At 51.0% G+C, this 13,743-nt stretch overlaps 1 protein-coding gene across 1 annotated transcript in view; it reads left to right on the top strand.

Annotated features, from left to right (window-relative positions):
• The window catches only part of Wnt5b (Wnt family member 5B), a 33,080-nt gene extending 19,510 nt beyond the window's left edge, over nucleotides 1–13,570 (top strand). The window contains exons 3-5 of the mRNA XM_021190904.2: nucleotides 1,450–1,697; nucleotides 7,051–7,343; nucleotides 12,747–13,570. Coding sequence (XP_021046563.1) covers nucleotides 1,450–1,697; nucleotides 7,051–7,343; nucleotides 12,747–13,205 — 1,000 coding nt within the window. The 3' untranslated portion in view covers nucleotides 13,206–13,570. The remainder of the gene's footprint in view (nucleotides 1–1,449; nucleotides 1,698–7,050; nucleotides 7,344–12,746) is intronic.
• The last annotated feature ends 173 nt before the right edge of the window (nucleotides 13,571–13,743 follow it).

Genomic DNA, 13,743 nt, shown 5'->3' with positions numbered 1-13,743 from the left:
AGTGAGAGGGCTGAGGTCTAGCCTGGACCCAACTCCTGGTGGTGAGTGAGAGGGCTGAGGTCTATCCTGGGCCCAACTCCTGGTGGTGAGTGAGAAGGCTGAGGTCTAGCCTGGGCCCAACTCCTGGTGGTGAGTGAGAAGGCTGAGGTCTAGCCTGGACCCAACTCCTGATGATGAATGAGAGGGCTGAGGTCTAGCCTGGACCATAATCAAGCTCTGAAGCAGGGCCTCATGGGAGTGATCACACCTTTATCTGGGGAATACCATGGATCTGTTCCATTCCAGGAAGGGTTCATTCCTCCCCAAGGTGAGGGTTTCATGACAAGAATATAGGCTTCGTCCACGTGATTTCTCCACCCTTAGATCTTGTATAAAACCCTTCCTGAAGATTCCTCCACCCTGTGAAGTGTTACAAATAACTTTTATTGCTATTTATCCAACAAAAAATATTGATATCACTAATGAGACCCTTAAGTTCATGCTTAGGAAAACACACACACACACACACACACACACACACTCTCATGTGTGTGTGCGTGCACATGCATTATTAAGACTGAGGCAGACAGACCACTTGAACCCAGAAGTTCAAGGTTCAAGATAGAGGTAGATGTGTGTGTGTTGCTGGTAGGGGCAGATGGGGTAATATTTCTACCTGATCAGTCTGAAGGCCAAAGAGGGCTCTGTAGAAAGAACCAAGGGCCCTTTGTGTCTTCAAGGCCACTGTGTCAGCTAAGCAGACATGGAAGTGGCCCAGTCTGTGCCCAACTTGTGCTTGTATTCAGATGGCGAATCTGCAAGTCCTTCATCTGATTTAGCCCTTCATGTGTAGTGTGTGCCAGATGATGAGCAAGAGTAGCCCCAGAGATGGGGAGAAGAACAATTTAGTGTGCATGGTCGTGTGTGTGTGTGTGTGTGTGTGTGTGTGTGTGTGTGTGTGTGTGTGTGAGTAGTAGTAGTAGTAGAAGTAGAATCTATCTTAAGGCATTAGGAGATCTGCATTAAAGGGATAGGGTACCTTCCCTCGTGCACCCTGTACTTGGCTACACTCAGTATACTCCCTCCTTCAGCAGGGTCTGTACCCCCTACTGATGATGGGAGTCCCTCTCACTGCCCTGCCCATCCTCCTCTGCCCACCTTCACCTTTTAAGACAGTTCAGATTTTTGTTGTGTTGTATTTTGTTGCTTTTTCCGAGACAGGGTCTCACTGGCTGTCCTGAAACCTCACTCTGTAGATCAGACTGGCCTCAAACTCATGGAGATCTGCCTGCCTCTGCATCCCATGAGCTGGGAACAAAGGCGTGCACCACCACACCCTGCTCTGTGTTCAAGTTCTCTTCCACATCCTTAGTCCAGAGCCTTGTTTGTGGAGAACGTTGCAGTGACGGGGTGCGTGCCTATAGGTGCATTCACAGCCACGCCCTCTCCCTTTCCGGATTGATGTTGTAGGTCGCTAGCTCTGAACCCGGTGCAGAGACCGGAGATGTTCATCATTGGCGCTCAGCCCGTGTGCAGTCAACTTCCTGGGCTTTCCCCAGGCCAGAGAAAGCTGTGTCAGCTGTATCAGGAGCACATGTCCTACATCGGGGAGGGAGCCAAGACGGGCATCAGAGAGTGCCAGCACCAGTTTCGACAGAGGCGCTGGAACTGCAGCACCGTGGACAATGCATCTGTCTTTGGCAGAGTTATGCAGATAGGTAAGAGCCCGCTGGACCTATGTCTTCCTGCCTGGTGCATCGATAGCTAGCACGACAGCATGAACGGAAGCCCACAGTGCATTCTTCCTAGGCTCAGAAGTGTCCTCCTGTTAGAAGGGAGCCCAGGAGGAATTAAAGCAGTAACTGCATCGCTCTGCCTTTCCCTCCCTCAGACCCTGGGGCTGTCTGTGACTCACTCTGAGAAGGAATGGAACGGCTGAGTAAGGAGGGAGTTGGTTAGAGACCTGACTGTCGTGGCTGCCTTCATCTCTCAGTGCTAGAAGGGCCCCTTTAAAAAAGTCTTTATGGAGTCTGGGGCGGGGGAGAATCCCCCAAATTGTATATTTAACATCTTTTTCACTTGAGCCCTTGAGCAAGAGGTGAAAGCTTGGTAGTCGCTGTCGCTAACCAGGCCCAGTTCCGGGCCAGGCTTTCTGCTTTGAAAAGGGATGTGAGTGCTAGGGGAGGAAGGGAAGAGGACCACTGTGGGGGAGGGGTCCCTCCTCCTCCCTGTCCCGGCTGGTGAGATCCTGGCTGCCCTATTGCCCAGATGGAGGTGTGAGTTGAGTCTAATTGTCTTAGGTCCTTTTGAAATGCAATTCTCCCCTCCCTGGCAAGAAATTGAGAAACCAGGCCCCATTCTACTGGGTCTTATCTCCAGGACCATAAAAGGGAGGTGTTGGTAGTCTTGTCTCCCAAATTGTCCCTGGGCAGTGCCCCCACTGCTCTTGCATTCTGGAGGTAGCTTCAGCTAGGGCCTTCCCAAAGTAGGATTCCAGAAGGGTTGTTTAGGGTCGGGGATGGGTAGAGATTTTGAAGTATTCTATTAGGACCCCCACACACAGATCTTTCCCTGGGCTCAAATTGAAAAATGAAAACAGGGGGGGGGGGTCTGCTTTGAACCCTGCCGTTGCCTTTGGGCTCGGGCACTGGCTATGCAAAAGGCATGTTCCAGGATGCCCTGAGGGGCAGTTTCCCCAGAAAGCTGACTTGGGGTTTAGTGGATTTACTTAGTGATTCTTCAGGGATCCTCTTCACACACATCCCTCTCCTTGGCACGGCACCTGTCCTGCTTAAGCAGTTTTGGGTGAGAACCCTGAGACTGGTCTAGGTGGGGCATAGATCCTTCTTGGCCTGTTTCCCCATCACTCAAGGAATGAATGCTGGGCAGAGAGGCTAGTAAGATGGCTCTGTTTGAAAGCTTGCTTGCCCTGCCAGCGTGAGGACCTGATTTGATCTCCAGCACCCACACAGAAGGAAGGCATGAAGACCTAAATTCAGTCCCCAGCACTCGCCTAGAGAGACAGCGTGCTGACACATGCTTGTAATCCCAACACTGGAGAGGCAGAGACAGGCTGGCAGCCGGCCCAGCCACATCTGTGAGCCCCCCAGGTCCTTGTCTCAGAAAATAAGGAGGTTAGCCTGTGAGGGACAGCCCACAGTAGGGCGAGGCAGTGTGGTGGGGAGCTGTTCTGGGGGAATTCAAGATTGCCAACACCTCCTTTTTATTGTCTCGGAATAAGACCAGGTAGAATAGGGCCTGGTTTCTCAAGGACTTCTGACTTGCACTGAGGGAATGCACATGCATCCGCACGCATTGCACACACCTGCACATACATGCACACCAGGGGAGGGGGCTGGGCGGTATCAGGAACAGATGCTGCCGAATCTGATTGCATAGTGGGTCAGCTGGTGCGGGGCAGGCCTATTTGCAAAGGAGGCACGTCTGTCTTGCTTGACCCACGTCAGTTACCAACAGAGCACTTTGGTCCGTCTTTTTTTTAGCACTTAGTTTGTCTTAGTTTGTTGTTGTTATTGTGTTTGTTTGTTTGTTGTTTTAAGACATAGTCTCTCTACACAGCCCTGCATGTCCTGGAGCTTTCTATGTAGACCCGGCTGGGCATGAACACACAGAGATCTGCCTACCTCGGCCTCCCTAGTACTGGGATTAAAGGCATGGGTGGCATGCCCCAACTCCCACTCCTTTTTCTGTAGCCTCCCTGAAGCCTCTCAGTGTCTGAGAAGCCAAGTCCTCGGGTAGCTCCTGCTAGGATCCTGTGCCCTGGGGTAGCTCCTGCTAGGATCCTGGTGTCACAAGGGCTCCTTTCTTCTGGAAGCTGCAGCACAAGTCATCCACCACCAGAGGGCAGCAGAGCAGTTCAGAAGAGCAGCCTAGCTTCCAAAGCCTCTGCGCTGTGCTCTGTGGCTATGGCTTGCTAGCCTCTTGTCTTTGAGATGGTTTGGTTTTCCTTTCATGTGTGACTGTTTCAGGTCCAGATACCCTCCAACCACCCAACACACACACACACACACACACACACACACACACACACACACACTGTTTATCTAACCTGCAATGGGGAAGTGGCCCTTGCAAGAGATTTCTATGCAAGAATCGCTTACCCAAGACCCACGTGCTGCCCCGTGCAGTTGGCGCTGCCCTCTCAGAGTCTGGCCACGCCCCTCCAGCAGAGGCAGAGTGGGTCCGGTGTGCTGAAGGACACTTTCAGATCCCAAGTCAGCGGAGGTCAATGTGCGGCACTCGTGTATTATATTAGAGATGGGCACATGGTTTCAAAAGGTATTTGGGGAGAGCTGATTAGACTCAGAAGCACATTTTCCTAGAGAAGGGTGGAAGAAATAAATCAGGCAGATGCAAGTTGGGAAAGGAACACATGAAAGGCATGTTTCTTGTTTTCAAACACTGGAGAGCTGACAAATGGAAGGGGTTAGGCAGGGCTGCTCCGACAGGCAGAAGTTAGTTACAAGGAGGCGTATTTGGGTTTCATGTGAGGAGGAACTTTCGAGTGACAGAATCGTGGGAGAAAGAGAGAGAATGAGGAACGAGCTGCCCTGAGAGGCCAGCGCTTTCCTGAGGGGCACCAGGACTGATTCTTGCGGAGAATGGAAAGAGACCCAGTGCTGGGGTGTCTGCGGCTCTGCCCTGCTCCAGGTGGCATGTCCGGGGCTGAGAGCATTTCTGAAAGACTGTACAGAGATGATTCACGTAGAGTAGGGCCCAGCCTGCTTCCTTAAGAGTACATAATGCACGGGCTGGAGAGATGGCTCAGCGATTAAGAGCAGTGACTGCTCTTCCAGAGGTCCTGAGTTCAAGTCCCAGCAACCACATGGTGACTCACATGTAATGGGATCCAGTACCCTCTTCTGGTGTCTGAAGACAGCTACAATGTACTCGAAATAAATAAATAAATAAATAAATAAATAAATAAATAAATAAATAAATAAATCTTTAAAAAGAAAAAAGAAAGAAAGAGTGCATAAAGCTCTTTCAGAGGACCCAAGTTCAGTTCCCAGCTCCTACATTAGACTGCCCTTTACTGCCTATGACTCAGCTCCAGGAGATACAGCGCCCTCTTCTGGCCTCTGGAGGCACTGCACTCACATGCATCTTTTCCCTACAAAGACAGATACATACACAATTTTTTTTTAAAAATCATTTTGCTTTGAAAGAGCTTCTTGGACTATTTACTAGCCCCACATTCATGGTTTCAGTCAGCACCAAGGCAAGTGTCAACCGTAGCAGCTAGGTCACACTGGAGCCTCCTACCCCTAGTTAGAGGTTTCGTGTTCCTGTTAACAAAAGGCCAGAGCGGATTCCTATTAGTTGTGAAAAGCTGACTGGCTCAGTGTGGTCTGATTTCTGACATCACTGTGTGGTGCCAAGGTAATCAAGAAGTATAGATCACTCCAGATCTTTCCTTTAAGACTCAGTTTATTGTTTACTTGTGTGTGTGTGTGTGTGTGTGTGTGTGTGGCATTGGATCAATCCTTTGGAACTGGAGTCACAGGAGGTTGTGAGCCTCCAGACATGGGTGCTGGGAAGCAAACTCTAGCCTTCAAGAGTAACAAATACTCTTTAACTGTGGAGTTCCGCCCCCCCTCCCCCGCCCACCCCTGGCCTTCAGACCTTGTAATTCTGTCTGTCTACCCTCTGGGACAGCCAATGGTGTCTCCTTCCCGTTGTAGAAGCATGGGACAGTCACAGAAGGAAGACAAAAGATTCTACCTGGTACAATAACAAATCCAGGAGATGGCTGTGACCTGCCAACAACTGCTTCCTCAGTAACTGATCCCACTCAAGTGTCAAATGTGTTAAAACAGCTTTAAGGGAATACCATTCATTGTTGTATACAATTCACCATTTAAAAGTATTCAGTTCAGTGGACTTCAGTGTATTTACTAGATGTACAACTGCAATCACGAATTCCAGAGCATTTGTATTGACCCTTAACTGTCACTGTCTAACCCCTGGCTGCATCCCTAGGCTACAGCTAATCTGTCCCTATGGATTTTTCCCATTCTGGACATTCCCTATAATGGGATCAAACGATACATGGCCTCTTCACTTGATGGAGGTATTAAAGGTTTATCCATGTCACGGAATATATTAGTACTTCATCCCTGTTAGTATTTCATGTATTGTGTTTAACCATCCCCTGATGGATAATTGAGTTCTGTCTGTCTGTCTGTCTGTCTGTCTCCCTCTCTCTTTGGCTATTATGAATCATGCTGCCATGAGCATCCACTGGGAAACATTTAGACACATATCTTTGTTTCCGTTGGGCATATTTGTAGGAGTGGAATTTCTGGGTCATCTGGGAACTCTGTTAATTTCTAGAGCATCTGCAGCCAATAACATGCCCATCTGCAGTACAGCAGAGCACACACCACGGGAGGCTTTAAGTAGATTTCTGTAGCAATAAAGAGGAACAAAGTTGGGACTCCCTATACAAGATGACCAGTGGCTGACACTTCAGGTGTAGTTCCCTGATGCTCACGAATCGGGAGGCATTATGAAGCCCAAGGAAGAGAGATGAGCATTCTAGACAATGCTGTGTAGTTCACTTTCTATCCCTGGCCTCTGCCAGGGTCCTACTAGACACTGGCAGCCGATGAAAAGGACAGACACACAGACGCGTAGCTTATGGGCAGGAGAAAAATGATATCTGAAGGAGAAGCCGTTCTTGCTTGGGTGCGGACTTGTTCTATTAATCTCATAATTTCTTCAGTCTCCTGTTAGTCCCAAGTGGTCCAGGAAGCCCATTCTCCCTTTACTTACAACTTCCTCCTAGGAGTGGATGTATCATGTACATAGGTAGAGTATGAGCCAAACCTGGAGAGTGTCACAGAGCAGACAGAGCTGGCAGGGACCAAGAAGTCAAAAGGGACCAGGATCAGCCCATTGCAGAGTTTCTAACCATCAGTGCCATGGGAAGGGCAGGAATCCCCCAGGACACCTGTTCCCACTGGGCAAGCCACAGCCAAGCAGAGGGAAGGAAAGGCCGCCAGCAGAGGACAGTGACTGGCTTACCATCTATTGTCCTTGCCGCAGGTAGCCGGGAGACTGCCTTCACGTATGCAGTGAGCGCTGCTGGCGTGGTGAATGCCATCAGCCGAGCCTGCAGAGAGGGTGAGCTGTCCACCTGTGGCTGCAGCCGTGCTGCAAGGCCCAAGGACCTGCCTCGGGACTGGCTGTGGGGTGGCTGTGGAGACAACGTGGAGTACGGCTACCGCTTTGCCAAGGAGTTTGTGGATGCCCGAGAGCGTGAGAAGAACTTTGCCAAGGGATCGGAGGAGCAGGGCCGGGCCCTCATGAACCTACAGAACAATGAGGCTGGCCGCCGGGTAAGCCATCTTGCCTTCCCAACCGCCACCAAGAAAGCTGAGGGTGTGGACCTGCACGCCTTCACTGCTGTGGTCCACACCCTCCATGGAGCTGGCCCCGCTCCGTGTATTCCACTTCTGATGTGTTCGTCTTTCTTTTTGGGGGTGGTTGGGTGTATTTTTGTGTTTGATTGTTGGTGGTGGCAGTCTGTTTGTTTGGGGACAGAATCTCACCCTGTAGCCCTGCCTTAGCCAGGGTTTCTGTTCATGCACAAACATCATGCCAGGAAGCAAGTTGGGGAGGGAAGGGTTTATTCAGCTCACACTTCCACACTGCTGTTCATCGCCAAAGGAAGTCAGGACTGGAACTCAAGCAGGTCAGGAAGCAGGAGCTGATGCAGAGGCCATGGAGGGATGTTCCTGGCTTGCTTCCCCTGGCTTGCTCAGCTTGCTTTCTTATAGAACCCAAAACTACCAGCCCAGGGATGGCACCACCCACAATGAACTGGATCCTCCCACTCTTGATCACCAATTGAGAAAATGCCTTGCAGCTGGATCTCATGGAGGGATTTCCTCAAGGGAGGCTCCTTTTTTTGTGATAACTCCAGCTTGTGTCAAGTTGACACCCAAAACCAGCCAGTATAAGCACTGAGTGGCTTGGAATGAACAGTGTAGACCAGACTGGCTTCAAACTCGGAGATCCACATGCCTGCACTTCCTGAGTGCTGGGGGCATGCACCATCACGTGCAGCTTGTGTTCGGTGTTTAAGACAAGGACTTCTTTGATGTCTAGTCTGGTTTCCTCAAACTCTGGGGCTCGAGATGAGTTCTGCGTCTGCCTCTCAGGAGCCGGATGCAGGCAGGCTGTGCTGCACTGTGGCTGGGACAACTGCTGCTGGCCTGGCTTCTGACTGCCACCTTCCAACTTTATCACTTCAGGGGACACTGGGGTTTATGGTTCGTTACAGCATCAGGAGAGCTTAGGGCTGACTCTGAAATCCTGCTATGGAGCAGATACAGAGCCACAGCCCCAAAGCACATCACGGGGAGTGGTGGATGCGGTCTGCATGGGCGACTTGGGACTAAAGGCACGCGTGTCTTCTGAGCTTCGGTTTTGGTAGAAGCTGACACTCGGTGTCTTGTCACAGCAATACAAGCCTGGTTGTCTACACTGCCATACCCTGCTTTTCCTGAGGTCTTTCTCAGCCTGCTTTTTCCTGATGAAGGACGGCTATGCTAGCTGCGTGTTTCTTTGTAACACCACTTACTGTGCCCTGCATGGCCGGGCACACGTGATTGTGTTGCCTCCCAATAGTTAAGTAAGAGGTCCTGGTTTGAGCACAGTCTGGCACTGTGACGGTGTCAGGCACCAAACAGCATCCCAGTCTGTGCCGAAGGTACAGGGGGGGACACCGTCTTCCTTCCCTCCACAGTCTGACCCTGCTTTGTCTGGCTTATCCTTTTGTTGTCCTTAATCATTTGTTTGTGCGGGCCCCTTCTCTGTCTGTCTGGCCCCTTGATGACCTCTTTCCTGCCTACCTCTGTCTGGTTCCCAGGCTTTAGCTCGGTCATCAGACTACACACCTCTCCCTCTGCCACAAGCTGCTCCAGGATGGGAACGTTTCTCCCCGTTTTTTTAATCACTGTCTAAGGAACCCTAAGCATCAGTCACTACCTGGGGCATCGGCATGTCTAGCTCCCACCTCCTCACATGCACAGGTACTTCTGCAGGGAGGACAGCACAATGGCAGGGTTGAAAAGAGCCCAGACTAGTACTTCCAGACTAGAATAAAGAAGAACAGCAGCAGATTATCTGCGTCCTGCCCACCGCAGAGGTCCCGTGTGTTTTGGCAGAAACCTCTTATTCTGGCAGCTTCTCTGGACATGGAGGCAAAACCAGCTGGTACCGCTTGCCCACACAAGGATGCCTATGCAGATACCAAGGGGGAGGGTGGAAGCCTGCATCTTATACTTGTCATGTACCAAGTATGGTGCTGTGAGATAGATGTGGCCAAAGACCTTAGTATCGCAGGGCAGGGGCACAACAAACAAAACCAGTACTTATCTGAGACAGGGTCTCACTGTGCATACCCAGCAGCCTGGTACTGGCTACGGAGCGAGCACAGGGTGGCCTCAAACCCACAGCAGTTGTCCTGCCTCTGCCTTTTGAGTGCTAGGATTACAGGAATCAGCCAAGCCCAGCTCTAAAAAAAAAAAAAAAAAAGGTTAAGAATGACACTGGGAATCCTGGTAGTGGTGGCCTACACAGAGGCAGAGTGATCACTGAGTTCGAGGCCAGCCTGGTCTACAAGGTGAGTTCCAGGACAGCCAGGGCTATACAGAGAAACCCTGTCTCCAAACAAACAAACAAACAACCCAGAGGCTCTCTAGGTAGACCAGGCTAGCCTCCAGCTCATTACAGCCATCCTCCCACCGGTCCTCCCACCCGTCCTCCCACCTGTCCTCCCTTAGCCTCCCAGGGTGTTGGAGTTACAGGTGTGGCTACCACACTACTAACCACACTACTAACTGGGACGGAAACATGTTTAAAAAGGCATTGTGCCGTCTTTGGTTTTGTGACTCTGGGGATCAAATCAAGGCTCTTACACATGCTAGGCACATGTTCGACCCTGAGCCCATGCCCTAGCCCCATATTGAGTAGTTAGGAAGCAGGAAGGGCTGCACATTAACATTACCTTCTCTTTATTCACAGAAGGATCAGTAATAAAATATGGGAGAAAAGGATAAATATTACAGTGTCTGTAGTTTCTTCACCAAGGGCGAGGACGGGTGGATATCTAAATAGTGAAGGGAGACAGGGTTCTTCCTCAGACATGTGTGGAGCCCATCCATGTCTGCATGTCTGTGAGGTGGCTCCTCCCTCCTCCGCCCCCTGCTCCTTATTCCTTTAGAGACATTTATCCTGTCCCTCCCCCCTTCTGCTTCTAACTCCTGACTGTTGAGACTGTGGGCCTGTGCCACCCTAACCAGTTTAAATAGCACCAGAGAGTGTCCCCAGGGCCTTGTGCAATCCCTCTACCTCTTAAGTGAGCCACACTCCATCCACTCCTCCGCCCCACCCCTCATCCTCTTTAAATGACATCTTGTCATGCTGCTCAGAACGTTCAAGCTTCTGGGCTCAGGTGGTCCTGCCACAGCCTCCAGAGAGCAGCTCCAGATGTGAGCCAGCCGATCAACGCAGCACACAGCCACAGAGCCTTAGTGCTTTCTACAGCACCACGGGTTGCTCCCTCCATAAGCCAAGGAACATTTCTAGAGAGAGGCAGGCTAGAACTCAGGCCTGGGGTGTGGGCCAGAAGGTGTATGCAGGACCTAGCTGTGACGTTCCTGCTAGGGTGTCCTCGGTAGCTGTCGGGGGCAAAGCTCCGGTGCCTTTAACCTCGGGGAAGGCCTCCCTTCCTTTCCTTGTGCTAAGCTTAGGCTACAAGGTTGACGTGCAGAAGAGCTTACCCTGCGGACTCACTCTGGCATGGGCCTAACTGGTTCCCAAGACTCTCTAGAGATTCAGTTTCTCCACTGTAAAGTCATGGAAATACATCCCTTTTAAGAAAACAACCTCGTAAACAGACCAAGAGATGGCGGTGGCTGTGTGTGGCACCTGCGGAGGTCTCTCCTTAGTGCTGAACAGAAGCACAGTCTGAGGACTCTTGAAAAGAAATCCGAGGAAACCCTGGAGAACTGAGCCCTGACTCTGTTAGGCGAGAGCTATGGCCCAGGCAAACATGGCGAGGCAGAGATGCATTTTTATCTCGATGTCTGTGCCGCGGGCCGGGCTGATACATCAGTGCGCTCTCGCTGAAAAGTTCTTAGCGACCAGCTTTCTGCTCTATCCTGCTTTATAAGTTTGATTTGGGAGTAGCCTAAGTTCAAGTCCACCCCACAATGTTACAATTCAGTGACTGCCAACATGAGTTTGTTCTGGAACACATGCTCACGTGGGTGGGCCCGCTGTCTGGCTTCCCACCGGGTAGGTTTCTCCCAGCTGGGTGTGAGGGCTGGAGGGTGGGCCTGTTTACTGATATGATAGGCCACAGGAAACTCCTGATAACCAAATGTCAACCCTCGAACAGGAACTCAGTTTTGGAGGAATTTAGTAGGATGTGGGAGGACCTTCAGCTAACCCAGGCCATGACAGACCTTTTATGCAAAAGCAAGACACGTTCTGTTGGGTTTTATCTGTTTGAAGATTTGATCAACATAGAAAATTTGAGCCAGGAGCAACAGCTCCCATCCGCCAGCTGCTCCGGAGGCTGCGGCAAGATCACTTGAGCCTGAAAGTTTGAACAGCATAATAGACTCCATTTAAAGAGGATGCGGGGTGGGATCAGACATGGGGAGACATGGGTGGGGTAGCTCAGTTGGTAAAGGTAATTGCTTACCAGGCATAAGGCCCTGGGGATGCTGCCTGGTGCTATATAAACTGGCTAGGGTGCCACATGCCCGCAGTCCCAACACTCAGGAGTTAGAACCAGATGGATCAGAAGTTCAAGGTCATCTTCGGTTGTAGAGCAAGTTTGAGGCCAGCTTGGGTTAGATGAGATTCTGTCTCCATGACAATAAGTGATTTTACAAAAGTTTAAGGGGCAGAGGAGATGGGTCAATGGGTAGACACAATTGCTACCCAAGTCTAAGAAACCTGTTAGGGTCTCTAGAACCTATGCAGAGGCTCCGTGCAAGATGGGAGGAAGAGACTGGAGAATTACCTGGATGCCTGTGGGCCAGCCAGCTTAGAGCATGAGGTGAAACTACGGAAACGAGCGGCCAGCAAGATGGCTCAGGAGGTAAAGGCACTTGCTGAGCAAACCTGATAACCTGAGTTTGATCGTGGAGCCCACATAAAGGTGGAGCTGCCCTCTGACCTCCACATGCACAGTAATCATTCCGTGGGAGAATGAGGCAAGAGAGATCCTGCCTCAGATCAAGGTAGAAGAACCAATTACCCAGAATCCTTTGCTGTCGATGTGAGTGCCATAGCACATGAGCACCCATTGTCTCTGTCTCTATGTCTGTCTCTGTCTCTCTGTCTTGTCTTTCTCTCTTAAACACACACATTTAATAACTTTGTTGTGTTTTCGTTTTGTTTTGTTTGCTTTTTTGAGACAGGGTTTCTCTGTGTATCCCTGGTAGACCAGGCTGGCTTCGAACTCACAGAAATCTACCTGTCTCTGCCTCCCAAGTGCTGGAATCAAAGGCACAAACCTCCCAGGCCCGGCTCTAAAAACAGCTTTTGAAGATGATATTTGGGAGTACTGTAGGAGTTGTTTCTCTCCTACCATGTAAGCTCTGGGGCTCGAACTCAGATTGTCAGGCCTGGCAGCAAGCCCCTTTTCCTGCTGAGTTCACCTGCCTGCCTGTCCACTTGCTTGAAGGATTCCCCTCATTCTCTTTCTTCTCCTCCCCCAGGCCGTGTATAAGATGGCTGATGTCTCCTGCAAATGTCACGGAGTCTCCGGGTCCTGCAGCCTCAAGACCTGCTGGCTCCAGCTGGCGGAGTTCCGCAAGGTGGGGGACCGCTTAAAGGAGAAGTACGACAGCGCCGCGGCCATGCGCATCACCCGCCAGGGCAAGCTGGAGCTGGCCAACAGCCGCTTCAACCAGCCCACCCCGGAGGACCTGGTCTACGTGGACCCCAGCCCTGACTACTGCCTGCGCAATGAGACCACGGGCTCCCTGGGCACTCGGGGTCGCCTCTGCAACAAGACCTCAGAGGGCATGGATGGCTGCGAGCTCATGTGCTGCGGCCGCGGCTATGACCGCTTCAAGAGCGTCCAGGTGGAACGCTGCCACTGCAGGTTCCACTGGTGCTGCTTTGTCAGGTGCAAAAAATGCACGGAGGTTGTGGACCAGCATGTCTGTAAGTGACTGCACATGGCCTTCAGGTCGCTCCTCTCTGCCTCACAAAAGTCTATATTATATAAATCTATCTAAATATATTTTATATTTGTACAAATGGATGGATGGATGATTAATAATCAAGAGAAGAAAGTGGAGAGGAAGAGCTTGGGAGATGCTGGCCCTCTGTGAGGACTGGGAGAGAAACGGGTTCTCCCCATTTTCTGGCCAGGACTTTTGGGACATGGGCTTGAGTGTCTGTGCGCCATAGCCTCCAGGAGACAGGTGGGGATTAGATGAAGGAAATGGGCCTGTTTTGGATCTACAGTCCTGTGGGGAAGATGAGTGTCTGTGACCCTGGCTGGGAGACCCTGAGGCCCCGTGGAAAGACCTGATAACCCGGACGGTGGCCTAGGTCTTCCCGAGAATGGAGATGGCTTTGGGAAGGGGCTCTGTACTCCCTTCTTTTCTTTTCTCATCTGAGTACACACTGCAGGATATGGGGGATATGCAGGATATGGGGGATATGCAGGATATGGGGGATATGCAGGATATGGGGGATATGCAG

Source organism: Mus pahari, chromosome 2 (assembly GCF_900095145.1).
Source record: "Mus pahari chromosome 2, PAHARI_EIJ_v1.1, whole genome shotgun sequence".
Classification (NCBI taxonomy): domain Eukaryota; kingdom Metazoa; phylum Chordata; class Mammalia; order Rodentia; family Muridae; genus Mus; species Mus pahari.
This window is presented reverse-complemented; position numbering and strand designations above follow the sequence as displayed.